This window comes from Chlamydotis macqueenii, chromosome 10, assembly GCF_036417535.1.
Source record: "Chlamydotis macqueenii isolate bChlMac1 chromosome 10, bChlMac1.mat, whole genome shotgun sequence".
NCBI classification, from domain to species: domain Eukaryota; kingdom Metazoa; phylum Chordata; class Aves; order Otidiformes; family Otididae; genus Chlamydotis; species Chlamydotis macqueenii.
This window is the reverse complement of record NC_141565.1, coordinates 15,773,757-15,798,803: the sequence shown is the minus strand read 5'-3', so window position 1 is coordinate 15,798,803 and position 25,047 is coordinate 15,773,757. Positions and strand designations below refer to the sequence as shown.

General features: G+C 52.2%; 1 protein-coding gene across 3 annotated transcripts in view; it reads left to right on the top strand.

Moving 5' to 3' along the window:
• Positions 1-24,726, top strand: part of PRICKLE2 (prickle planar cell polarity protein 2) — a 105,041-nt gene extending 80,315 nt beyond the window's left edge. For all 3 annotated transcript variants that reach the window (XM_086755504.1, XM_086755507.1, XM_086755505.1), the window contains 6 exons: positions 5,079-5,192; positions 6,949-7,086; positions 7,436-7,639; positions 9,329-9,515; positions 11,433-12,296; positions 21,936-24,726. In XM_086755504.1, coding sequence (XP_086611630.1) covers positions 5,079-5,192; positions 6,949-7,086; positions 7,436-7,639; positions 9,329-9,515; positions 11,433-12,296; positions 21,936-22,804 — 2,376 coding nt within the window. In that variant the 3' untranslated portion in view covers positions 22,805-24,726. The remainder of the gene's footprint in view (positions 1-5,078; positions 5,193-6,948; positions 7,087-7,435; positions 7,640-9,328; positions 9,516-11,432; positions 12,297-21,935) is intronic.
• Positions 24,727-25,047: the final 321 nt, after the last annotated feature.

Below are 25,047 nucleotides of genomic sequence, written 5' to 3'. Positions count from 1 at the left end.
CTTTTCCAAGGGAGGCCAGCAGGAGTGAGAGAAACACCAAAGACACTGGATTAGTTTCTCTGTCGATTTTAAGCGCTTGGCGTAAAAGATCATTTAATGCCTGACGTGTGGTTAAAAGCCAGTGCTGGGGAGGAGCGAGTGAGCCACGGGAGCAGCCCTGCTCGCCCGGGCCAGCACGGGCTTGTCGAAGCCGCTGGCCGCCTTCCTCCCACTGCAGCCAAAGCTCGTGGGAGCTCACACACAGTGAGCCTCAGCGTGGGGCCGCGAGCGTGTGGCCACACACACAGCCCGGCCGCCACTGCTCCGCAGGTCATTGCACAGGCAGCTCCCCGTGCCGAAATCGCCGGGTGGCACGGGGTGGACTGCTGGGGCTGTGGGACCCTTGGCAGAGAAAAGATGCTCTCCTGGGCACGAGGGGATGTCAGAGAACGTCGACATGTCTGAGTTTTGAACAGATCCCCGTGCGTGTGATGATTTACCGTGCTGTGCCTGAGTGGTGGCTGACCCACCAAGGTCCCCTTTTCGAGGACATCCATGCCCAGGCACTCTGCTGCGCACAGGCCAGCTGGTGCTGCCCTCGCAGGGCTCTTTGCAAAAGCCTTGCAGCCAGTTTTGCAGTTTGTTTTGGTTTCGTGCAAGCCAGGCGGGACTGCCCAGCGGGATGTGCCGGAGCTGTAGGGCTGAGCAAGTCGGCACCCATCAGCTGAGCCACTGCGTGCTCCTTTGTAGTCCATCCCAGCGGTACAGTCATCCCAAACAGCCCAGTCTGGTGGGTGCTGTCCGTAGGGGTGTTGTACTTGGGGCGAGTACAGCCAAAGGCTGCTTCCCAACAGCAATTCATGGCGTAAGAAACATGATATTTCCCCTCCGCCTCCTTTAATTCATTGATCAAAGAGATCCTTCACCCACAGCTTAAATTCACAGATTGTTTGCAAACTTTTCCTTCTAGGAGAAGGTGTAAGACTTCGCTTTCTGGCGTGGGTTTTGTCTTTGCTCGCCCCTGGGACTGCCAGGAGAAGTTGCAGCCCTGCCTTTATTTAGCAGGGACGGGAGGTTTGTAAACTGTCAAAGTTAAAGTGAAAACACACCCCAAACCTGGAAGACTGCAGAACACAAAGGCATTTGTAAACTAATGTAATTACTCTCCTCAGTGCCTTTGAATGAAGTTGGCTCCACTTTAAAGGCTTTTTTCCTACCCTTGTTTTACATTATGTTCTTTCCTTTCTCCTGCTTTCTTTTTTAATTTCTATCTTCTCCCCATGCCCTCCCCTTTTAGCTCCAAGCAGCTGATCATTTCCAAAATGTGTATCAGTTTGGTGTTTGGACGTTTTCCTTTTGAAGGTGAGAATAACACCCTGGGAAGATGGATATCCGCTGCGCCGGGTTCTTGCGGCACAGAGCCCGTCTAAGTGCCGGGGAGACCTCCCTGGGGCAGGACGGGACTTGCCCGGCCGCGGCACCCAGCACCCACAGCCGGCCTGGCTTCCAGCGCGCTGGCCAGCCCATCCCCGTGGCATTAGGACCTTGTGATGTTGTCTGAAGGCTCACTTTAACTCAGTCTGATGTTTTCCAGATTCCTCTGGGGTTTCTCCTATCCAGATGTGAGCAGAGGTCACAGTGAAGAGGGGCAAGTGGGGAAACTGAGGATGAAACCGAGCCCGGCCCCACGCGTGGCTCCTGTGTGTTAATGATGCTTATTAGGATAATCATGGCCAGAGTAGATCTGTTGCGAGGAGAAATAGCGGGATGTGGTACAGCAGAAGTATTTAATAATAAAACAGTTAAAGATACCGCAGGATTTAAAAGGGAAATGTTATCCATCCTGGGTCACTGCCCCACACTGTTTCCCTTATCTGGATGCAGCTCATGTTGCAGAGCCCATAAGGTCAGCGAGTAGCTGTCTGCTGGTGCTTGGTGGGCCTGGATCAGGCCCTTTGGCCGCAGTGGCCCTGCAAGGCTCACCAGCTACAAAGGCTTGTGCCTGCTCCGAACCGGAGCTGGACAGAGGAGGAGTTATTTTCATGGAAAACAGTGACCTTTTGTACAAAAGCAAAGTGCAGACTGAGCAGTTTTAGTTTTCCAGTGAGTTAACATTTTCTGCAGGCCTTTTCCCTGAAAAGCTAGATTGAGAATCCCCCCCTTCCTTCTTTTTTTTTTTTTCCTCTTATTCTTGAGCATCCCAACTGGGCTGTGCCAGCCCAGCCGCCAACTAATCACTTGCAGAGGTTGGAAATGCTGTCAGCAGCCAGCTGAGCGCGGAGGCAGGGGATGCTGAAGGCCTGTGACCCTGTCCCTCCCAGGCTTGGGTCCGTGGGGAATGGGTGATGGATGAGAGAGCGTATTTGCACAAGTCCGGGTTAAGATCAGCACGGACAAGGGGTGTCCTTCTGCTCTGCATCTGCACTCTGGCTGGACCTCTCGGGATAGGAGTGATGCTTCAGGTGAAAGGATCTGCGCATCCTCCCGGTTCAGGTTTGTCCCCAGGACGGATGTTGGGTGTAAAGGCAGCAGCAGAGGAAGCCATTGACAGGCGTAAGGAAAGGGTTTTCTCCACACAAGATGTCCCGCAGGCGCTGGGCAAGGACTGGCAGCTGCCTCCACTCCATCCCCTCCATGAGCACCCCTGCAGAAGGTCCCCTTGGCTGCTGCAGTTCCAAAGCAAACCCTCTCGGGTTGTTTTAGGCAACAGAACACAGGTTGGAGCCTGTTATGTTTATTTTGGTTTGCTTTTCAAACCAAATTGCCCATCCCTGCCGAGCTATGTTGCTGGTGCGATGGGAGTGAGTTCCTGCGGACCTGCTGGGACTAAATGGAAAACTTCCCAGCGGAAGCAGGAGCGGAGCTGGGCACGTACCTCCCGCCGTGTTGGGCTCCGGGAAGGCAGCACCCAGGCTGCCAAAGGAAAATCTCACATCCCTGCTTTTTGCCCAGCGTTGAGCGTCTTACAGCTTGTTGCTTTAGGGACTGGAGCAACCTGATGGAATTTGGCGACTCTTCAAAAAAAAAAAAAAAAAAAGTAATTTCTAGTCTCCACCAGCCTTAAGGACTCAGCAGGCAAAAAAAAAACTTCATTGCAAGAAATAAAAACACAAACCAACCAACCTGAGCGTAGGGGAAAGCGAGCAGCCATCCGCACGTGGGGAATTTGGCTGAGAGAAGTCGGCAGGCGTCTGTGCCGGCCGGGAAGGCACGGCGTGGCAGCGCGGTAGCCTGGCAGCCCGGTAGAAGGTATGGCAGCCAGGGCATCGCCGGGAGATTTTCAGCTGCAAGCTCTGCTGTGGACTGCCTGCGTGAACTCAGGGAGCTGGTTTAACATCGTTGTGCTGCAAATAGTCTTTCCCAGTGCGTATATTTGCTACCTCGTGTAGCGTGTCATAAGAATTTAAGTGTTTTTAATGTGCTTTGATGTCCCTGGATGAAGGATGCTCTATAAATGCAAAGTAAGTATTCTAATGTACATAGTTTGTTTTCTTTTTAACATAACAAAATACTTCGCAGCCTTTCTTTCCTTGACAGTTTCCGTAGCTGGTGGGTCTGTTTCTGCTGTGCTTTGGCAAAACAAATTTAGAGTTTTGCAGTGGCATATGCTCAGCACGTTCCTCAGCTTTGTGACCCAAGCAGTTCCCTTGTCATCAGCACTGCAGAATTACGGGTGGAAATCTGCTAAAAATCTCCCTTTCCGCAAAACCTGATGATGGGGAAAGGTGGGTGTTAGGATCGGTTTGGGGAGGAACCATAAATTGAGAAAAGCGATTGCAAGAACCGGAGCAGCTCTGCTTGCGGGTCACTCTGGATGAGACCAGGGCGTGAACTGAAGGCAGAGTCATTCTTCCTGAATTATGCCAGGTTTAGATATTTATTCTGGAATAAAAAGTGATTTCTTCCTCTTAAAGGTAACTCCCGGCATAAGCTGCCCCCAGCAGCCTGCGAGCCAGCCCCATTACCCGCCTCTGCGTGCCCGTCCCTCCTGGGGACCCGCGGTACTTTGTCATCCCATGGATGCTGTGCGGTTGCGCGGGCAGAGGGGGCTTCTCTGGGGAGAGCTGGCCCACGTGGTGCTTTCTAGGCCAAAGCCCAAAATGTACAGCGAGGGGAAAAAGCCGATCAGAAGCCACTGCAAAGCAAGTGTCATTTGGGAATAGCCCTGCGAAAGCTGCAGGCAGTGCAGCTGCTGTGTCGGAGAGCCGAGGGAGCGTCTCGGGGTTAATCCCAGCATGGCACAAGCAGAAAGCTGTATGCACGACAAAAAACAGTTTGCGTATCTCTAGATGAGCTCAGATTTACAGAAGCCATCCAGCCTCTGCCGCTGCCCGAGCATCTGGAGTGTCCGGGGCTGCAGAGATTCCCGATCACAGCTGAGCAGCGAGAGCTCTCCCTTACCTTTACCTTCTCCTGCTTCTTCCCAAGCCATTCAGCGTCACCGTGGCCATTTCGGAGCTGATCCTTGGCCAGGGAGTCCCATCCCGGTGCCTGGCCCGGCCCTTGAGTACCCGTCCCAGGTGTGGCAGTCGGAGGAGAGACGCTGGGGTTCGGGGCGTGCTTCCTCTCCGGGCTGCCATCGAGCTCCTCCAGCGCCGGGACACGCCGTGCCCCACCACACTGCCTTTTTAATAGCCGATTTTAATTATACGCTCCGAGACGAAAGAGAAAAACCAAACCTTCCAACAGATTTTTATCTGCTGTTTATTTCCACAAATTGCTGCAGAAAAAAGCCCGGAGGGTTTTGATGGAGGTGGAGGCTGAGATAGCCGGCAACACGGAGGCTGCCGGGGCGCAGCCTTTTTAACCTCCCCTGCCGAGGCAGGTGCCGACACATCCCCGCAGCCGGCGAAACATGCTAACGCTATGGAGGCTGACCGAGCAAACGGTAACAAGCTCCGCCGCCTCGCCGGGGCCACCAACCCTTCTTCTCGGTGGAGAAAAGGCCATAAAACCGAAGCAGCACCGGCTTGTGTTTTTCCACTCAATTTCCTTGAGAAGATGCGGTGCCTGCTGGCTTGGGGGGTGGCTGCTGGCCGGGCAGTGGGGCACAGGCTCGGCCGAGGAGCCCCACTGCAGTCCCCTCTCTTCCTCCATAGGTGCACCAGTACTACAGCTGCCTGCCCGAGGACAAGGTCCCCTACGTCAACAGCCCGGGAGAAAAATCTCGCATAAAGCAGCTCTTGCACCAGCTGCCGCCGCACGACAATGAGGTTAGTACCCAAAAAAGTGTCCTCGGACGTCCGTCAGGGCTGGGGTGGGGAGGGGACCCACCTCCTGGGGTTGCTCTTGTGGGAAGCATGGTGGGACCTTTCTCAGCCCTGTCTGCTTTTTGCGGGGATTTACTTGGAGTTTGGTCATGTTGCTGTTTAAGTGCTGTATTTGCTCCCTGCTTGGATGGCGTTGGAGGTGGGGAGGGAGTTGTTTGTTTCTAAAGTTAAAATGTTTAAAATCATCCTTCCTCAGTTCTCTGAAGGAAAAGCACTCTGTCAGCCCTCGGAGGCCAAAGCCACGGTAAAAGTGGCTTGAAATGTTGTTGAGATCAGCTGGAGCCAGATGCGGAGTTGCAAAAGCCTTTTTTCCCAAGTGCTTGTTCCAGCTCACCTTGGGAGTGGGAGTGCGTGTGCCGAGGAGGGGTTTCGCTTGGGCTGGGCCTCGCAAGCCGGGAGAGCCTGGCAAGCCCGAGGTTGAGTCAAGACCAGTCAGAGCAAATAAACCTCCTTACATCTCACAAGAAAGATGTGAGGCAGCAAAAAGGGTCTGGTCTTTCACATCCCGTTCTCTCCAGTGAGAACATTGGCTTCTGGTAGCCCATGAAATTTCCCTGTGTAAACAAAAAAAAAAAAAATATTTTCATGCTGCTTTCTGAAGAAGCCGCTCTGGAAAATAGGTGCAGGTAACTTGTTTGATGTAGGTCAGATTTTAACGAGTTTGCCTGCACGTGGCTGGGTGCCATGGGCGCAGCACGGTGCTGCCAGCGCCGAGAGAGCTCCAGGCACCGGGCAAGGGCTTCTTCCCCTGCACCCTCGGGCCCCAACCTGCCCACCCGCCTTCCCTGGCAGCCGCTGAAAACCCCACAGCCTCCGACAGCCGAAGAACATCGGAATAAATACACATGAACACTGCTACTGCAGCCTGTGCTGCTGTAAGCTGGAGGCACGAGCCTGCGTGGATTTTCTGCAAATTGGCAGATTTTTGCATCCAGTGTCCCCTCCTGCTCAGTTTTGCTCCTTTGAAAATTCAAAACGTGTTCCTTGCTCACATGAATAATCCTGCTCGGCTCCGTGAGCCTCCTCTCCAAAGTAGCAGAGGCTGGATTGGGCGCGGGTGCTACACGTGGCCACCTTGGCTCTACAGCCGTATTCTTCATTGAGATGCAATCAGCCAAGAGCTAAGCCTGCAGGATGAAAACAGCCAGGAAAACCTCAGCGTTTTATAAGCTTTGGGGAAATTGCATCATTCATTGTTTGTATCCTTTTATTTTACTTATTTCCTTATTACGCAGAGGTTTTGCATATGTGCAAACTTGACCCTACGTTGGAAGAAGAGTTTGAATTCCCAAATAGCTGGAACTCCATCATTGACACTGGGAAAACAGGCTGCGCTCTTGAGATGTCCATAAAACATTTTTAAGCTGCTGTAAGACCTCTGCCATAAGGAGAAACCAGGAAAACCATCAGTCTGATTGCTGGTTCTGGGTGGGACTCAGAGGACCCAACTTTTAAGACTTTTCTAGTAATGGAGAAGCCTTCCTCCTGCCCTTTATTCTCATCTCTACCTCTTGAAATTTTGGCTGAACCCCGAGATGACTGGAGCCTGGACAGCTGTGTTCTCCAGCCTCCCCTAAGCCCAGGATGGAGTTTGTTTGTGTGACCCCCTTGCAGAGGTTGGCAGAGCCCGCAGATCTGTGGCTTGCTGGCCAGAGAGGCAGGGACACCCCTAACACCGAGCACCACTTGTGTTTTTTAGGTCCGCTATTGCAATTCGTTGGATGAGGAGGAGAAGAGGGAGCTCAAACTCTTCAGCAATCAAAGAAAGAGGGAGAATTTAGGGAGAGGCAATGTCCGGCCGTTCCCCGTGACCATGACAGGAGCCATCTGCGAGCAGGTGGGTAGCGGCTGATGAACTGGCGCGAGCGGGGCAGCTTTTTAATCACCAACGTTAAGTGAAGCAGCACCCACCCTGTGCCCTCTGCCAGTTACAAGCACTGGAGTCTGTCAGGGTGGGTGCCAAGAGCACCCCGTGATATTTGATGTAGAGCAGTCACGCCAGCTCCTGGCCTTGTGCAGGGGGGAAGCTGTTGATATCCTGGCCACAAAATAGGGATGAAGAGATTAAGGGATACCAGAAAGGAGCTGTGAATTAGCACCTTCTGCTGTGGTTGTGAAAGCATCTGGCTGGCGATGGGCGGCAGCGGGCTCGCCAGCGCCCCGTTAAACACTGGCTTTTCTGACAGTGTGGTGGCCAGATCAACGGAGGGGACATGGCCGTCTTCGCCTCACGAGCAGGACATGGTGTTTGCTGGCACCCTCCCTGCTTCATCTGCAGCGTTTGCAACGAGCTGCTGGTCGACCTCATCTACTTCTACCAAGATGGGAAGATCTACTGCGGCAGGCACCACGCCGAGTGTCTCAAGCCCCGCTGCGCGGCGTGTGATGAGGTAAGAGCCAGTTTGCCCTCGCTTCTGTCCACTTTAAAAGATATCTCTGCCGCGGATGCTGCCCGTGGGGATGGCATGAGAGGGTTCCCCTTGCCAACTGGAGGGTATTTCACCTCCATCAGCTGTGGCCTCTGCACGGAGGCATGTGCAGGAAATGTGATGGTTCGACTTTGCCAAGGGTTCATGCAAGCTTTTGCTGGGGTTTCAGGCGAGCATCTCGGGGATTTTTAGTTGCAGTCATCTGCTGTTCTGAGAGAGGTCCTCATCTACACGCAGGGAGCTGGGCAGGCTTTCCATGAGCATTTCCACCAGCAGCTCACCCCCCGTGCTGTGTGATTGTAGCCCAGCTGCGTGCAGTGGTCCTCCCTTCTCCTCTGTCTCCCCAGAAGAAGCCTCTGGTGGGTTGACTGCCATGTTTCCTACAAGACGGTAGTGCTTGAGTACACGACGAGATGAAACAGGCTTTCAGAGAGGAGATTAACGGGCTATAGGATGCTGAACAAATGGAATACAAAATGAATATAGAAAACCGTAGAGAGTCGCCTCTGAGCCTTTCTCAAGTGTCAATCTCTGTTTAAAAGGCTGGTGAAAGAAATTGTTCTGGCTTTTAAAGTTATGAAAACCATAGTGTGGAAAACCATATGTACTATAAAATACCACGTCCCGTCTATGCGAGCGTGTAATAGTAAAAATCCAAAGCTACATGCACTTCAAATATAAAGAACATTGACGTATGTATCCAATTAAATTTGTAACGTTACCAGTAAAAAAACAACTCCTAACCATTCAACTGGCCCTATTTCTTTGTGGCTTAGGCTGGGTAATTTTTTTTCATGTACTTTTTATCCTTGCAAATTCTCATACAAGTCTTTTATTCAGCTCCTTCTTTAACATGTGCCTCTTCCCCTGAAACATCCAACACTAATTGCGAGGAAGAGTAGCTCGGGGTAAGGGGAACCACAGGGGAAAAGCTTTCGGTATGACCTGTGCCGGAGCAGAGCCGGGACGCTGCTCGGTCCCCTGGCTTGGCTTTGGGAGCAGAGATGGGGTGGGGATGGGAAGTAGAGACAGCAAGAAAGCCTCTGTTAGAACCGTTTCAGATTACTGTTTCACCAACCCACTCTTAACAGCCCTCCGTGCCTCGATTTCCCTGCTGGTGTAATGACTGCGGTCGTCTTTAAAGGACTCGGGCTGGGGTAGAGGCGGTGGTCAGGAGCCAGGTAGCTCTGTTTTCTCTTCCCTGCAGAGAGCTGCTGCTTCTCCTTGTGTCTTCGCTCATCCTTTGTACTCAGGTCGCTGTTTCAGAGACAGGTAAATGTGTTCCATTAAGTGGCTGCTCTGTTCTTCGAAAGTCCCCCCGGATCGATAGGTTGTATATAAGCCCGTTTATTACCCTGATCGACCTCTCCTGCTGATGGATGTGCTCATGAGCACCTGCCGTAACGCTTTGTAGTCCCTGGCTAATGTGATCCTGAGGTATTTGCATTTTAATGGATTTCCTTAAGAAGTGATGGGTGCCCATGCCACAAGCCAAGCGACGGGAGTTTCCCGTGCAGGACGGGACAGTTATCTGTAAAATTTGGATGTTGTATGAGCAAAGGGGCACAGCTGCCATGCACAGGCAGGAGACACGAAGGTTGGTGACCACGTCTGACCAACTCTGCTCCACGTTTGTGTTTCCCCCTCCAGATCATTTTTGCCGATGAATGCACCGAGGCCGAAGGGCGGCACTGGCACATGAAGCACTTCTGCTGCTTTGAATGCGAGACGGTGCTGGGGGGGCAGAGGTACATCATGAAGGATGGCAGGCCCTACTGCTGCAGCTGTTTCGAGTCCCTCTACGCCGAGTACTGCGACACCTGCGCCCAGCACATCGGTACGTGCCACCGTCCCTGGGCCCCGGGGCGGGCGCGCTGCGGGAGGGGAGCGGGGCAAACTTCTGCTGGGAAGGTTGTTTCTGGCAACAGGAGCTGCTGTGTTCGGTCTTTGTCAGTGACTTGGGACTGCGGGCAGGACTGCCTGTGCCCCAGCCCTGCAGCATCCCAAGAGGCTTCTTGCCCCTCTTGCCAAGGAGCTAGCATGGTAATTTGTTTGGTTAAGCCACCACTTTTCCCCTTTTGTGGTCGGAGAGGGGAGGACTATCAGAGAGCAACCTCAGGAGCCATTGCAACTAGTGAAAGCTTTCTCTGACCTAATGTAACACACTTTCTTCCTTTAAATCTAATTTTCCTGTAAACAGCCTGGCTCTTCGAGTCGCAGATTCTTCCCAACCAAGCTTGCCAAAGGATCCTCATGAGTTAATGTGGTACTGACAGGAAAGATACTTGTTCATTAGGCATCATTATTGGGTTTGTTTGCCTTTTTTAATCAACCTGCAGATAGATGTTCTCAAACAGAAAGAAGTGACACATCAGAGTCAATCTACATTTCTAGGACAGTGATGTAAGATGGGTTTTATTCTGGGGGCTAGCTGTCCCCCCAGCTAGTGGGGGGAGCAGCTCGCTGCTCTCTCCGATCCTGTTTGCCACTTGGCTGAGCATTTGCAGGCGCTTGCGAGCAGGCAGGCAGCTCTTTCTTTGTCCATAGAGGTGAGCTCTCATCTTCAAGTAATTCATAGGCTGCAGGGAAAGAAAAAAAAACAAACCGTTTTGCTCTTGTGCAGCGGCCAGATGGCACGAGGGGGAAGATTCAGGGATTCAGTGAAGCACTTGGAGGACGTGTTTGCTGTGACCTGCAGCACATCCCTCCCGAAAGCTCAGCTGCGGAGCGGTGAAGCAGCTGTTAACGCTTCTCGCATGCTGCCTTCTCTCGTGCTTCCCCCATCTGCTGTGCTCCCCTCTGTCCATCCGTCCGGAGCCTGCTGACTGTCAGGTTTTTGGGGCAAAATGCCTGTTTTGGTGCATATCTGCACATTTCTAGCAAAGGAGGGACTGCAGCCATTTTGCTGCAAGTTGCTTGTAGTAGTCACTGTGTGTAAGAGCCACTGTGCGCCCATGCAGCATAGCAGCCCGCCGTGCACGGGGGTTTCTCGGGTAATAGGGGCTTTTGCCATAACGGCAGCTTATGCAGGGAAATAAATGTTATAACTGAGCTTTGCTCCCGGCTCTGACCGAGAGCGATGTGCACGCAGCGGGCGTGTGCTCCCACGGCTCTGGCCAGTGCCTGCGAGCAGCCCCAGGGTTTCGCTGGCGGGGAACAGGCTCTCTGCATCAATTCCTTTACTTAACTCAAGGGACAACTGGGGAAATGTGGCTGGGTGCAAGGCAAGGGGGTGTGCTCAGATCCCTGGGGCCGGCTCTTTCTGCTCCCTTTTGAAGAAAGGGCCCCAGTAGCCAAAATTAAGTTGAGATGGGGCCGCGGTAGCAGCAAGGGGCAGGGATGTGATCTGCTCTGTTACACACTTAACCGAGGCAGCACAAATTCCTCATTACAGTTTGGTTGCAGGCTTTTTGGTTTTTTTTTAAATAGGCAGCATATTATTGCTTTGACTTCAAGGACTTTATGGAGACCTTCTTGCATTCCTTTGCTTTATGATCGGAAATATCCCCATTTAATACAGAGTAGCTTAAGGCTCGGTTCTCCTGCCTTTCCTAACATTGAGCAACTCCGAAGCAAAGGCCTGCAGCCTGCAAGGAATTAAAAATAGGCTTAACTTCATGCATCGAACAAACCCTGCTGAAGGGTTTTTGAGAGCGAGCCCGGATGCCTGTCGCTCGTGGGGATGCACGTGTTAAGCGCAGGGCAAAGCGATGTACGTAGGCTAACTCTGATGCTGTGCATCTTCCCCCTCAAGGTATCGACCAGGGCCAGATGACGTACGACGGCCAGCACTGGCACGCCACTGAGACCTGCTTCTGCTGTGCGCAGTGCAAGAAGTCCCTGCTGGGACGGCCCTTCCTGCCCAAGCAGGGACAGATCTTCTGCTCCAGGGCCTGCAGCGTCGGCGATGACCCCAACGGCTCCGACTCCTCCGACTCGGCTTTCCAGAGCGCGCGAGCCAAGGAGTCCCGCCGCAGCGCCAAGATCGGCAAGAACAAGGGGAAAGGCGAGGAGGGGGCGCGCAGCCCCTGCAACCAGCTGCAGGTCACCTCCAACCGCCTCTCCACTGACGTGGACCCGCTCTCACTGCAGATGGACTTGCTGAGCCTGGCAAGCCAGACGCCAAGCCTCAACAGGGAGCACTTGTGGAGGAGCCGGGACGAGCTCTACCACTATGGGAGCAAAATGGAGCAAAGTCAGTCCCAAAGCCCTTTGCAGCTTCTCAGCCAGTGCAACATAAGGACCACCTATAACCCCAGCCAGGTCCCGGGCTCGCAGCCGGATTTATGGGCAAAACATTTCAGCAACCCAAAGAGGAGCTCCTCGCTGGCGATGAAGGGCCATGGCGGCAGCTTCATCCAGGACTGCAGAGAGGACTACTACTCGGGGAGGCTTCGCTCACAGGAGAGCTACAGCGACATGTCTAACCAGAGCTTCCCCGAGACCAGAGGAAGTCTCAAAGTCCCCAAGTATGAAGAGGAAGAGGAAGGCGGGATGCCGACGCCGCAGTGCCGCACCCGTCACCCCATCAACGCCCTCAAGTTCACAGAGGACCTGACACCCACCGAGCAGACTCCTCGTGGCTCCATGGAGTCCCTCGCACTCTCCAATGCCACAGGTACGTCACCTCTGCCCCTGTCACCCTGCGGCCACCCCGGGGCCTCCTCCATGTGACGGGGTCCCTTGTGCTCCAGATCAGTGCCACGGCGGGTGTCTTCCCATTACAGGGGTGACTGGCAGCTTGGGGACTGCCACTCAGTGCCATGGGCTTGCCTGGCCCTGATGTGCTTGGCAGCCCCGTCTTGCTTGTTTACCAAATGCAGGGCTTTGTAGATGGTTGGCCTTTCTGTGTAGCTCAAAACAAATGTTTTCAAGCTCTTTAATCCTCACTTTTGTGAAGAGAAGGGAAGAAATCAAGGCCAGCTGCTAATGCAGAGGCAGATTCCAGTGTTCAGTGCTGAAAGGACTGCTGTCAGCTGCCCTTGGGGACTAAAAATATTTTTAAATGCTTTGAAACAGACCCAATTAACCCTTTTTGCATGTTAGGCAGCCCTCGAGCATGTGACTAGTTGCAAGAAGTTCTCCCTCTATGCACGGCTCTTTTTCTCCTCTTCCCCAATCCTTCCTAGTAGAAACTGCAGGGAAAAGCCAGGTGAGATGCTTGTCCTGTCAGGCTGAGCCCGTTTCTCCTGAGCACATCCCAGGGTAATATTTCTCAGCCCTCTCACCCCAAACGTGTTTGGGTTTCATTTTGTAGCTGCGGGAATGCGACTGCGTGCACGGACGTGTCTGTGGCGGGGCTCTGGTCCGCAGCTCAGGGCTGCATGTCCTGCTTCAGCCCCCTGCAAAATGCAGCCCATCTTTCTTGCTGTCGCCAGCAGTGAGCAGCCTGCGGGGTGATCGGTACCCGGACCCGAGGGCCTCCCACGGGATGCTGGTGATGGGGATGCGCCAGCCGGCATTGCCGGGGCCCTGGAGAGCGGAGTGCGGCTGAAGCTGAGCTCTGTGCCTCTGCCCTGCCTGGATGGATGGGTTTGCTCTGCTACACCCATGCCTCCTCGCCCCGCTCCTGGGGTTTCGGTGTGTTTGTTTAGGGAAGTTGCCAGGCCCGTGCCAAGGTGTGAAATGGTCTCTGTGTTCGGCCAGGATCCCCCGAGCCAGCGAGTGGTAAATCAGGGTGGGAGAGGAGAAGCTAATGAGCTGGAGAGGGTTTTGCTCAAACAGCCTCAGATATACACGGAGGAAAAATAGATGTGAAATGGCGAGGGAGTTGGGAATCACTCTCCAAAACAAGGTTTCCCAAAGCAAAGCTCCACATCTCTAAAGCCGCTCGTGTTCCTAAAAACTCGTATTGTGTAAACCCCATCAGTACAAAGAGTCTTGAGCAACACTGAGTTCGGATGAGCAGTCCCTGAACACTGAAGCAGTTGCTGCATGCTTTGGAGCTGAAGTGTAAAAAGTTATTGGGGATACAGGTCAAGAGATGAGAAACGTGGTGAGGCCTTCATACTAGAGTGAAAATCATTGTCTCTTTCATTTTAGAAACCCCTTTTTTAAAATGCTGGGAGAGAGATTTTCCAAAGGCATCCATCCTCCCTATGTAGCCAAAGTATGAATTTCCTTACGGGCAGTGCCTGCCTTGACAACTCGCTGCTTTCCTGCTTTCTGGAGCAGATGCTCAGCATGATGGGGCTTGCAACGAATTTAAGCAGTTCCTCTGCAGAGTGAGGTGATAACAGTTTTATTCATGTGTAAGATTCTAATAAATTTCCTTGTTCTGGGACCTGGCTCAGCTCAATCTTGGGGGGCACCGCAGCAGTAACAGGCAGCTCCCCCAGGGCCATGTGTGCAATTACAGAGGACAGAATTATCAACCCATTTAATCAGCAGCATTTTGAAGACAGGCAGATGTGGTGACCTGGCTGAGATCTGCAGGAGAGCAGGGTTTTGGGCAGGGGATGTCAGGGCACAGCACACCTCTGCCCTGCACACCCCAGCTCTGCTTTGCAAGAAAGTCCCAGGCTTTTGGATACAAGGTCCCTTTGAGATACTGATGCTGCACAGTTTGCTCCACCTTATAAAGTGGGATAATTAACACTGCATCCATCTCACATTTTATGGCATTGCTGAAAACATTCCTTTTTTTCATAAGGAGCTGAAGGGCAAACAGTCCCTAACCTGCAGAGCACACGTTAAAAGCTGGTCCCTCCCTGGCAGCAGGTTTTGCTGTGATGTTTCTATTACAACTTAACTATTAATAAGCCAGAGACGTCAGTAAAAGCAGATAATACATGAGGTGTGCAGCAGGAGTCCCCATACGCTGGCTGGAAGGCTGCCTCCGCTGAGGAGATCTTGTCCCTGTAATATTTGTAATGCATCCAGTGTGGGCTGGGGGGGGCTCACCCACTGCGAGGGTCAAGACCTGCTGTGATCCCTGCAAGTCTCCTGGAAGAACCCAGGTTTTCACTTTACATGTAGGCTCTCCTTAATTGCTTCAAAGCCAGTTCCTCATGGCTTGGGTAAGAGGCGTGACACCGATTGTGCTCTGCTGTCGCAGCCTGGGTTGTAGTGCCCCAGTGGACTCCAGAGTGGCAGGGGTGGCTATTAGATGGAGAAGCAAAGAGCGAGAAATATTTCCCAGCACATTTTCCAAGAGCAAGCTCATTTTTGTTGATTTTATATTCTCTCTTGTGTTTTAATCCATTTGGCTGCTTTAGCTTTTTTTTTTTTTCATGGCATTAGCAACAATACAAAACAGTGGATGCTGTAGCAATGTTTACTCTAACTCCCTTCATTAAGCAATCAGGATGATGCTAAGAGGGAGTTTGTCCAGGCAGCTTTTCTCATGAGGAGGAGCCTGATCCTAGCAGCGGTTAATCACTTCCCAGCAGATACTCGGTCCATCACAGCCCTGCTCCCAGTACTCGTGCTCTGCCTTGCTCTCTTGTGCTTGCGTTGTGCTCTAAAAAGCTTTTGCAGGCGCTGTATGTGCCTAGCAGCTGAAGTAGAAGTCAAGAGCTGATCTCTGCTGATTCCAGGCAGTCATTTTCACAAAATGCCAGCTGGTCAAATAGCCCACTTAAGAAAATACCTGCGGGCTAAATGTTGTTCTCTGGGAACAGTCTCTGTGTGTGCAGCTTGCAGAGAGCAGGAGTGCTTTGGAGGTAGAAGTCGTGTTGAACGGTGACACTGTCATATGCAAAAGGAGAAAGATATTTTAAGTATTCTTTAAGAAAGTGAGTTTGGGCGAGGATAACAGCCTCATCTGTCACAGGCATAAATCCAGGGGAAAAAAAAAGATGTTAAACTGGTGCTGTTGCAGGGTGGAATGTGATTTCACATGTATGGCATACATTTCTGCTGTCATCTGTGTTTTGAGATGCCCAAAGGCCCCAGATAGCTTGTTTTTCCAGGACTAAACAATGTGATATACCCAGAAAGCAGAGAGAGGAAAAACGTATGAATATGCACAGGGGTCAGTGTTGATCCCTGCGCATCGGAGTTGCAGAGAGACCTGACGGCATCGTCCGTCTCCAGTCCGCTCTTCTTCCTCTGCGTGAGGAGGAGCTGAAAGGGGACGGGGAGTAGAGAGAAAAAGCCATGTTCCTCAGGGCTGGCGTACGTTTTCTGGAGAAGCATTCAATGGCCCTGCCTCTCCTGCTTGGGGAGCAGCTCCTGAACACCCTCAGGGACGGCAGGGAGGAGTCCAAGGGCTGGTCCCCATCCCCGTGTTCTCAGTGCACAGAATCTTGTGGGTGCTCCTCTCCCCCCAGGCTGGAGAGGGCGGCTGCCCCCGGCACTTCAGCTGAGTTACGCAAGCTGAAAAATGACACATTGGCTGTTCCTGACTTTTTCTAAGAAAAAGGAGGCTCCCAGCTCTCCTCTTTCACCCAGACACTGGCAGTGTAAAACCACTTCCGAGTCAGAAGATGGGATCCCTGGGGAAATTTCTTGCAATTCTGAGATCCAGCTATAACATTCCCCAATCCAAGCCTGGTCATTTTGAAACCCAGCATGTGAAGACAGAGGTTTTCCATCCCAAAAGCCCAATGCCAAAACATTGTAAAACTGCCAGGAACGTTTCTTCTCCCCCTCGCTCGCCTTTTGCCACTCATCAGCGGGAGATTTGGTGTGCTTATCGCGGGGACTGGCCACGTGCAACCTTCACCCCTTTGTTGTCACACACGGACATGCCAAAGCATGTCGGGTAATGACCAAACCAGAGGGAGAACTGAAATGGACTTCTGGAAGGAGATGATGTCGGGGGAAGCAATAGCACATCATCCCTGGCCCAACGTGTTCACCATCCTGCCTTGTCTGGGGAGGGCGTAGGAGCTGGGGGTGCCGATGAGGGGGATTAGAGGGGTGCTTCTAGGTTAAAATCCAACAGACAGAGGGACAGATCAGGTGTCATCCCTGACACCCTTGGGATGGCACACAGGGGCATGCCGTGGGAGGCTGTCGGCACTGCAACCCGCTTGGCGAGCGCTCCTCTGCTTTCCCCGAATTGTTTATTTTCCGCAATTTCCAGTTACATAAGGGTTCTGCTTTGTTTCTGCACACCCCGAGGTCGCTGAGAAGTGAGACAAGACTGATCTATAAACAAAGCCCTGGGAAGACTGCTTCTCCTTGAGTTCCTTTTTAGTTTTGGGGGTTGAAATTGAATTAAACCCTGTTTCAGGGGCAATGAGGATGTGCCTGCTTGGTACTGTGGGAGAGAGAAGGCTGTGACACACGGGGCTGGACGTGAGCAATGTGCTCCTGTGCCTCTAGAGCTGCACGTAAACACTGGCTGGGCTGGGCTGGGCGCGGGGTTTTGGTGCAGGCGGGCACCTGTTCGGGGCCGAGGTAGCGAGGACTGCGATGCACAGGTGTATGTGTACTGTGATCAATGTAAAGGCAAGAAGCAAACGTCAGCATAGCCCTGTTTGTTTGCAGTATCCTAAGTCAGGGCATTTTGCATTCCCCCGTCGGGGTGAAGCAGACGATGCTGTCTCGGCAGCGGGATGCTGGCTGTGGTGCAGCCTCACCCCGTGTTAGCCCAGCTTCACGGGGAGTTTGATTTAATGGGGACTGGGAGCTGCTTCCCCTCGCAGTGGGCTTCATTCCCAGCCTCACGCCCAGCATACGTGCTCTGTGCGGCCCCTCTGCTGTCATTTGCTGAGCGGTTTAATAATTCATAATTAATGCAACCTGCAGCCCCGGTTTAGCAAAGCACACGGTGAGATTTAAGCGCCTCTGAGTGCTTTGTTGTGGCGAGGCTGCAGAGGTGTGATGCTCACGAGGAATATCTTTGTGCCGTCACTTTGCTTATTCGGTTGTTATTTCCCTCGGCAAAGTTTTATGGGATAAACACGGTCCGTAGTAGGGGTGGGGAAGGACTTCAGAGAGGATCGTACAGCATGTTTTTAGCACACCTTAATGTTATGTTCTTAGCAAACCTTAATGTTAACCAGAAACCTGCTTTGTGTTCCCGACGCTGTAGCCAGCTCAAGTTTTATATCGAATGCCCGCAGACGAGCTACAGCTTTCACTTGTGCTCATCCAAAAGGCGTGCGTTTCCATGGCTCCGGGGTGAAATATTGAGCCTGGCAGCCCCACGCAGTGGAGAACGGCTGCAAAATAACCTGCTGTGTCCACGTGTGCCGCGGCGCTGGCTCCAATCTGGCCGTGGGACGGCCACCGGCCAACAGACCGTGCTGGCGGCAGCAGGTGCCATCTCTCTTCTTCCAGTGCAACGGCCTTGAAGGCAGCTGCCGACGGATGCACTTGATGTCTCTTGGAGCATCATTTTTCAGAAGGAAAGTTTCATGGAGTCAGCGTGTCATGCTTGGGTTTGGACCCTTGGAACAGGGTAACAACCATCTCATGCCTTGGGCCAGAGCAGGGCTCCTGCTCCCCTAAATGGCATTGGGAAATAGATTCTCAGGTTTCCTTGTTAGAAAAAAAATCAGCTCTGCGTCATGGGGTCCCCCCTCGCACGGTCTTTCTTCCAGGTTAGGGCTCACTCGGGTTATTAGCAGTGTTCCCGGATGAAACGCTTCATTAAGAGGGAGCTGCAGTTCTGTAAGTAAATACTGGTGATTCAAGAAGATCGAGCCTCAATGCATTGATGAGGCTCTGAAATTGCAAATGACTGCAGGAGAGGGGCTCAGTGCCACCTTCACCCCATCCAGGGCAGTGCTGGACCGGAGACGCAGAGCCACCCTGCCTGTGCCCTGGCCATCTTCTGCTGCAATTGCATAGGAAGAGTTTTCTTCTTCTCTGAGATTAAATTTTCCTTGCAGGAGTTCAGCAGACCTGGAGAATAATGTGTTTCCCCTCCTCTTTGCAAGCATTTTTTTCTGCGTATGAAGGCAGTTGTTATAACCCCTTCAGCCTTCTCATCTCTAGACTAAACAACCTCTCTTCTTTCAAACTTTCTTCCTAGGTCATGTTTTCTAGAATAAATTTTTTAGACAAATGGTTATTGCTGTCCTCTAACCTCACGGTGGTCAAGCTGAAGCACTCCTGGCTTCCTCCCACTGCCTCGCTGAGGCTTTGCAGTTCTGCAGAGAAGGGCAGGATCATCTTGTGAGCTTTGAACGACTAATCTGGGCCTAACCCCTGCTCATGATGCTTTATGCCTTGCATCGGTGTAAATGTAAGGTTAAGCCTGGAGGTACCTTTGTGTTTGGTGTTGGTTGGAAGTCGCATCCTTGACCAGGTACCTGCTTCAGCACCATAAGAGCCACGTGGAGTGCTCAGTGCCTTCAGTGATGCTGTAAAAATGCAGCCTTGCTCCTGAGCGAGCAGAAAAAATCCTTCGCTGCCACCGTGGGCAGATAAAACCAAATTTCCCTGGCCCCTGGTCATGTTGCTTGCTGGGTCGTTTGCTAGTGTGGCTCCAAAAAAAAAGGTTTGTGCACGTGCAGCCTGCCAGATCAGCCTGGGAAGATGCATTTGGCCCTCAGTGAGGAGCATTCCCCACTCTGTCGTACAGAGAAATGAAGCCGGTGGGTCGGGAGCGCAGGCTCCGTCGTGCCCTGAGCTCCCTGTGCTGGCGATGGTGGTGTACGTTCTCCATGCTGGATTCCTCTTACAATCCACATTTTCCCAGTGATTTGAGATCTTAAAATGCATGTGCTTAATTATAATCAGGCTGGCTGAATGAACAGGCAGACACATCCCCTGGACCTAATAATCACTGATTAAACCTTGCACTCCAAGCACGAGCCATACGCGTATCGCAGGCTCCTCATCTGAAACTGCTTCCTCCTGTGCTGACCGGCGCTTTAAAGAGGAAAAGAAAAAGCACGCACAGTGTCTGCGGGAGATGTGTGCAAGGGGCTGGAGACCGCCATCCCACGTAAGCTAAACCTGTGAAGCTCTGGCTCTGCCTGTCCCAGAGCCGGAGCCCCCCGCGCACCGCAGTTTGCTTTACTCCCAGCAAAAAGAAACGCGGGTTTCACCGCAGGTCATCCTGCTCAGCTGCTGCGGCTGTGCGCGGCCCTCCTGCCAGTGATGTAGTGGATGCAGATATATATTGCTTCATTTGAAAATATTGTTCTGCTCTTTCTCTGTCTCGGGAGCCTCTCCCCAGATGCTCCATTCTGGCTGGATGCAGGGCCAGAGGATAGAGATGGCCGTGGCAGAGGGAGCCGAGACCCACGGGTGCCATCCGATGCAGCAGGCTGTGTGTTGGGGGCAAAGCACCGGCTTACCCCTCACCTTCACAAGGCAGGATGGGGGTCAAACAGTCCACCTACTGATGCCGCAGAAGCATCCCGCGGTGTTTGGAGCTGTGTTCCTGCACAGCGCTGCCATCACTCGCTCTTATTGCGGGGCTGCGCCGGTTCTCTCAACGACAGGTTGCATAAATGTCACCAAGGGCTTGTTTTCTTTGGCGTCAGCTATTGTCTGACAGATCTGATTAAAGCCACGTTCGGCTGTCAACAGCTGTGATTCACATTTGGGTCAGTTACGCCAGCAATCCCACTGTTACTCTGGCTTTTTGGGAGGTTTTTGTGCATGGTACCGAGTTGCTTTTCCCTCCTGGGGGGCTGCTGGGCTCCTGCGCGGTGGCACAGGAGGGACATGCGATTGCCTTCGCCTTACCTTCCTCTGTAATGATAAACTCCAAAAAAATTCCCCATTTACAGCAGAAAAGCAAACGAGCAGAGAGAAATGCCTGTGGCAGCTGGGACCTGGGGAGCAAAGCCAAATCCCAGAAGTGGCTTGTGCTCAAGTGCTAAAGCTCTCCCTGGTGCCACACCGAGGGGAAGGTTTGGAAAACCTTGCCCATCTTTGCAGGACCTGTTGATCTTTTTAAGGCTGAGGCCAAAGAAACGCCGAAGCGGCTCGTGAGCCGGGTAAGTGACAGCAGCCCTCGTTCTCGTTCAGGCTTGGCAGGCGGCAGCTGATGCCGAGGGAGCTGAGCTCTCGATGAAATGTAAGCAGCTTTTGTTAGGGGGGAAAGAAGTTTATTCTTGAATTGTGGGCTGGGTTGTTGGGTTTTTTTTTTTTCAATTAATTTACAAAGTCGTAAATTCTTGGTGATTGCATAAGGGCTGTGCGTCATGCTGAAAATCCTGCTGATGGTGCACAGCTCCCCGCGTTCGGTCTGCACGGGGAGGTTGTCGGAGAGGGACGGGGAGAGGAGCGCCAAAGCAAACACTCTGCGTTTGATTTGGGATGAAATGGATTTCCTTTGAAATAGCTTGCGAAACATCTTGTCCCAGGCCCACAATGCAAGCGCTGACTGCTGCCAGTTGTCAAGCCAACAGGGAGGTAGTCAGAAAATAGTCAGGAAACACCCAGAAAACAGGCCAAGGGCTAGGGCGACGTGGGGTGCGTTGAGTTTCTCATTGATGGGCAGGTGCTGAGGGACACCCCACTTCTCTGCTGCTGGGCAAAGGCTTTCTGGGCTGGACGAGAGCACCTTGCAGGAGTTGTGGGCTGGAGGAGAGCACCTTGCAGCAACTCAGGGCTGACTAGCACACAAGAGAGACCCCATGGGCCACCTTCCTGAGCAGAACAGCCCATCAAGCTGGAGCTGATGTTCCTGGCTGCTGCCTACATGCAACTCCCTGGATATCTGCAGGGATAGCCTGACCCTCGCGCTGTCCCACTGAATACGGGGAGCTCCAGCAGATCTTCTGGGGCTCGGGTGTTTCCTTGCCTTTGGGAACCCCAACTGCATGCAGATAGCCAAGGCTGTGCCTTCAGTTGCCCCATGGGTGTCATTCAGGGGTCCTGTGCATGGCGACAAGCCCGAATTAGTCAGTGGCCCCATTTTCAGCTGCCCACGACGTTGTTCAGTCCTTCAGTGTCATTGTTGCACAAGGTGTGGGTGCTGGATCATGGCACCCTAGTTATCTCAGCGTGCAGGAGGCCTCAGGTTACCTCTGACGCATAATTTCTCGCTGGCATCGCTAGTTATTCCTATTAAGTCACAGGCAGTGTAGACATATGGGGAAGGAAGTTGTGAAAAGCAACTTGGAGTCCAATTCAAAACACCTTAAATTGGTGTGATTTCCCCAAAGGAGGAACTGCCTGCTCTATAAAAGAAAAAAAAATCATCCTCTTGAAGGGCTCTTCAGGACAGCATCTAAACCACTGAGTTATTTTTATTTTTTAAAGCAAAAGTCTCAAGCCAAACCCAGCCTTCTCCCCACATCTCTGCTGATAGAAAATTCTCCTTCTTAACTCTCTTTTTTACCTTCCTTTCTCCGTTTTCCTCCTTAACTCTCTTTTTTTCCTTCCTTTCCCTGCAAAGGCCTCTCTGCAGATGGTGGAGCCAAGCGCCAGGAGCATCTCTCCAGGTTCTCGATGCCTGACCTGAGCAAAGACTCAGGCATGAACGTGTCCGAGAAGATGAGCAACATGGGGACCCTGAACTCCTCCATGCAGTTTCGAAGCGCCGAGTCCGTCCGCAGCCTGCTGTCGGCGCAGCAGTACCAGGACATGGAGCCGAACCTGCACAACCTCGCCAGCCCTCTCGGGTACCGAGAGCGGCCGTCGCACGGGCGGATGCACCAGAGCTTTGACTACGGTAGCGGGGTGCCCGGGGGCAAGCTGGGGGTGCAGGAGGGCTCGAGGCATGCCCCCATGAGCGAGCGCACGCGACGGCGAACTAACCTGCGGGACGATGACCGGCGTTACCGCCCGCACCGGCCTCGGCGGTCTCGACGTTCCCGGTCGGATAACGCCCTGCACCTGGCCAGTGAGCAGTACTGCCGGCTGAAGGAGAGACCCTCGCTGCGAGCCAGGGAAGACTATGACCAGTTCATGCACCAGAGGAGCTGCAGAGAGACGCTGGAGCAGGGTCCCCGCAGGGACGTCTACGGCCACTGTCCCCGGACGGTGTCGGACCTCGCCTTGCAGAACCACTTGGGCGAGAGGTGGGGGCCCTACTTTGCCGAATACGACTGGTGCTCGACCTGCTCTTCCTCTTCGGAGTCTGACAACGAGGGCTACTTCCTCGGGGAGCCGATTCCCCAACCCGCCCGCCTCCGGTACGTGACCAGCGAGGAGCTCCTGCACAAGTACGGCTCATACAGCATGCCCAAGTCTTCCACGCTGGGCGGCAGGGGACAGTTGCACAGCCGGAAAAGACAGAAGAGCAAAAACTGTATCATATCCTAATGGCATCCTTGCCAGGCACCTTGGGAGAATGTAAATTAATTCACAAACTTGCACTGTTTTAACTCATGTAAGCGCTTTTATTGTAACAAGAAAAAGAGTAGGGATTTGTAAGAAGGTTGTAGACTGGCTTCTATAAATAGTCATAATCCTGGGCTCGGTGAATATATTTTGCACATCTTACTCTGGAGAAAAAAAAAAAAAAACAAACAAAAAAGTTCACTTTAGCCTATAATATTTACCCAGTAGTTTTTCCTCTTTCTCCCAAATATTGCCACCTTTTTGAGTTCTGATTGTCCGTACGTTTTGGTTGCCACTGTTGACTCTCAGCATCAGTTTGCCCATAGCTTTTGCTTTCCATCACGTTTTTGTTTGCCGTTAGCCACGTTGGTAGGTAATTTGTCTCTCTCAGACGGTGTGGGAGCCTAAGTTATTTCCATGATTGTTGTAAATGCAATGTAAATGAGAGTTTGGAGAAAATATTTTTGTATTTTGTAATATCAGAGGAATTTCTATATCTTAGGAGTCACTGGGAAAATGCATGCACATTCGGAATTGTTTCCAGCCAGAGCTAACCAAACAGTACTTTGGACCCCCCTTTCCATTTCATCATCAAATTTCTTAAGTATATCAGTGAGAGTTTGAGTTGTCATTTGCTTTGAGAGGTTTTCTTTGTTTGTTTTAACCCATTGTTCTGTTCATTTTTGTTTTGATCCTGGTAAATAAAGAGAACATTTTCTGATTCATTAAATCTCGAAGAGGCCTCGGTGGCATTTTGAAGTCTGCTCATGCCTGTGGTTTTCAGGTACGCTCCATCAGGCAGATACAGGAATCCTGACAGCTGCAAAAGGGACTTTTTTTTTTTTTTTAATTATTATTAAATAGGAAAGAACAGAACTACCAAATGCCTGCAACGTTGTAAATGACCAAAGCTGGAGAAGGAATTTTACACCTCTGTAGAGAACGCTGAAGTTACTAAACGTTGAACTATTCTTTGGAGTAAATAAAAGTGTAAATGGTGCAATTGTGTGATGTCAGCATGACGTTGTTTTGAATATAGACGTGTCTTATGGTGCTCTAGTCTCCTGGGTTTTGTAACTGCTGTTCATTACCAAGTGGAAGTCTCAATATTGCCTACAGCCTAACACATAACAGAACAACTGCAAGCTGCTCCCCGCGGGCCTGGTCCCCAGGCCGGTTGTGGCCCGGGGTGGGGCCTGGTCCCCAGGGTGGGCTCAGCCCCGGCTTGCGGAGCTGGGACAGCCCCACAGCAGCTTGGCCGTGGCGGAGCATTCTATAAATAGGGCTCAGCTGTGTTGTGTTATGGTGGATGTGAGTTTGTTCTCTGTATGCTTCAAACCATTCGGGTGCTGCCATCGCGGCGCATCCCGCCGGATGCACCGGAGGATTGCAAGCCAACGCCGACTTGTCCCGGTGCTTCCCGGGAAGGAGCGGGCTTGCAAAAGGGGCTCTTGGCACCCAAAGATGCAGGTTAGCGCCCGAGGGTGTTGAGATAAATCTGGGCTTTGAGCCGCAGGAGGGCTGAGAGGCTCAACCGGCTACGTCGCCCTCGCCCCGTGCGCTGCCGGCATCTCGGGGTGCCCCCACACCTCCGGCGAGCCGGCCCCTGCCCTGCACCCCGGGGATGAGGGTCCCAATGCAGGGCCGGTGCCAGCACCCCCGGGTGCGCGAGGACGCCCCGTTGCCTACTCAAAGCAGCAGATGCAGAAAAATCTTGAAGATGGATGTCTCCATACCACAGACTATTGCTAGGAATTTTTTTGTTGTTTGTAAAGGACAATGTGATAATTATTATTCATTTAAAAAGAAAAACAAACAAACAAAAAAAAGAAATGACACTTACGTATATTTAAAAAAAAAATGTTTTTTTCCAGTTGGAATAAATGGAAGTATTCATCCAAAGGGCAGAGTCTCATGTGTATGTTTTTTTGCTCTTAAGGAGTGTTGGTTAGTTGTGAGTAGAGAATTTGATTTTCATTTAGCTGGTCTTGCACTAAAAGCACAAGAACCAACTCAGCCCCATCCCTGATGTGGTTTTGATGGGCAGGGAAAGACGATGGAGGAGCATCTCCTGCATACCTCAGGGCTGGTGACCTGGACCGAGCTTTTGGGGTTAAAAAAGCCAAGTCTTCACCTGCCGTTAAGTCAGCGCAGCCAGCTTACGCTGGGGGAGACTTCAACCCATAATTTATAAATACATAACAGCCGTTTTCTTAGAAAGATCA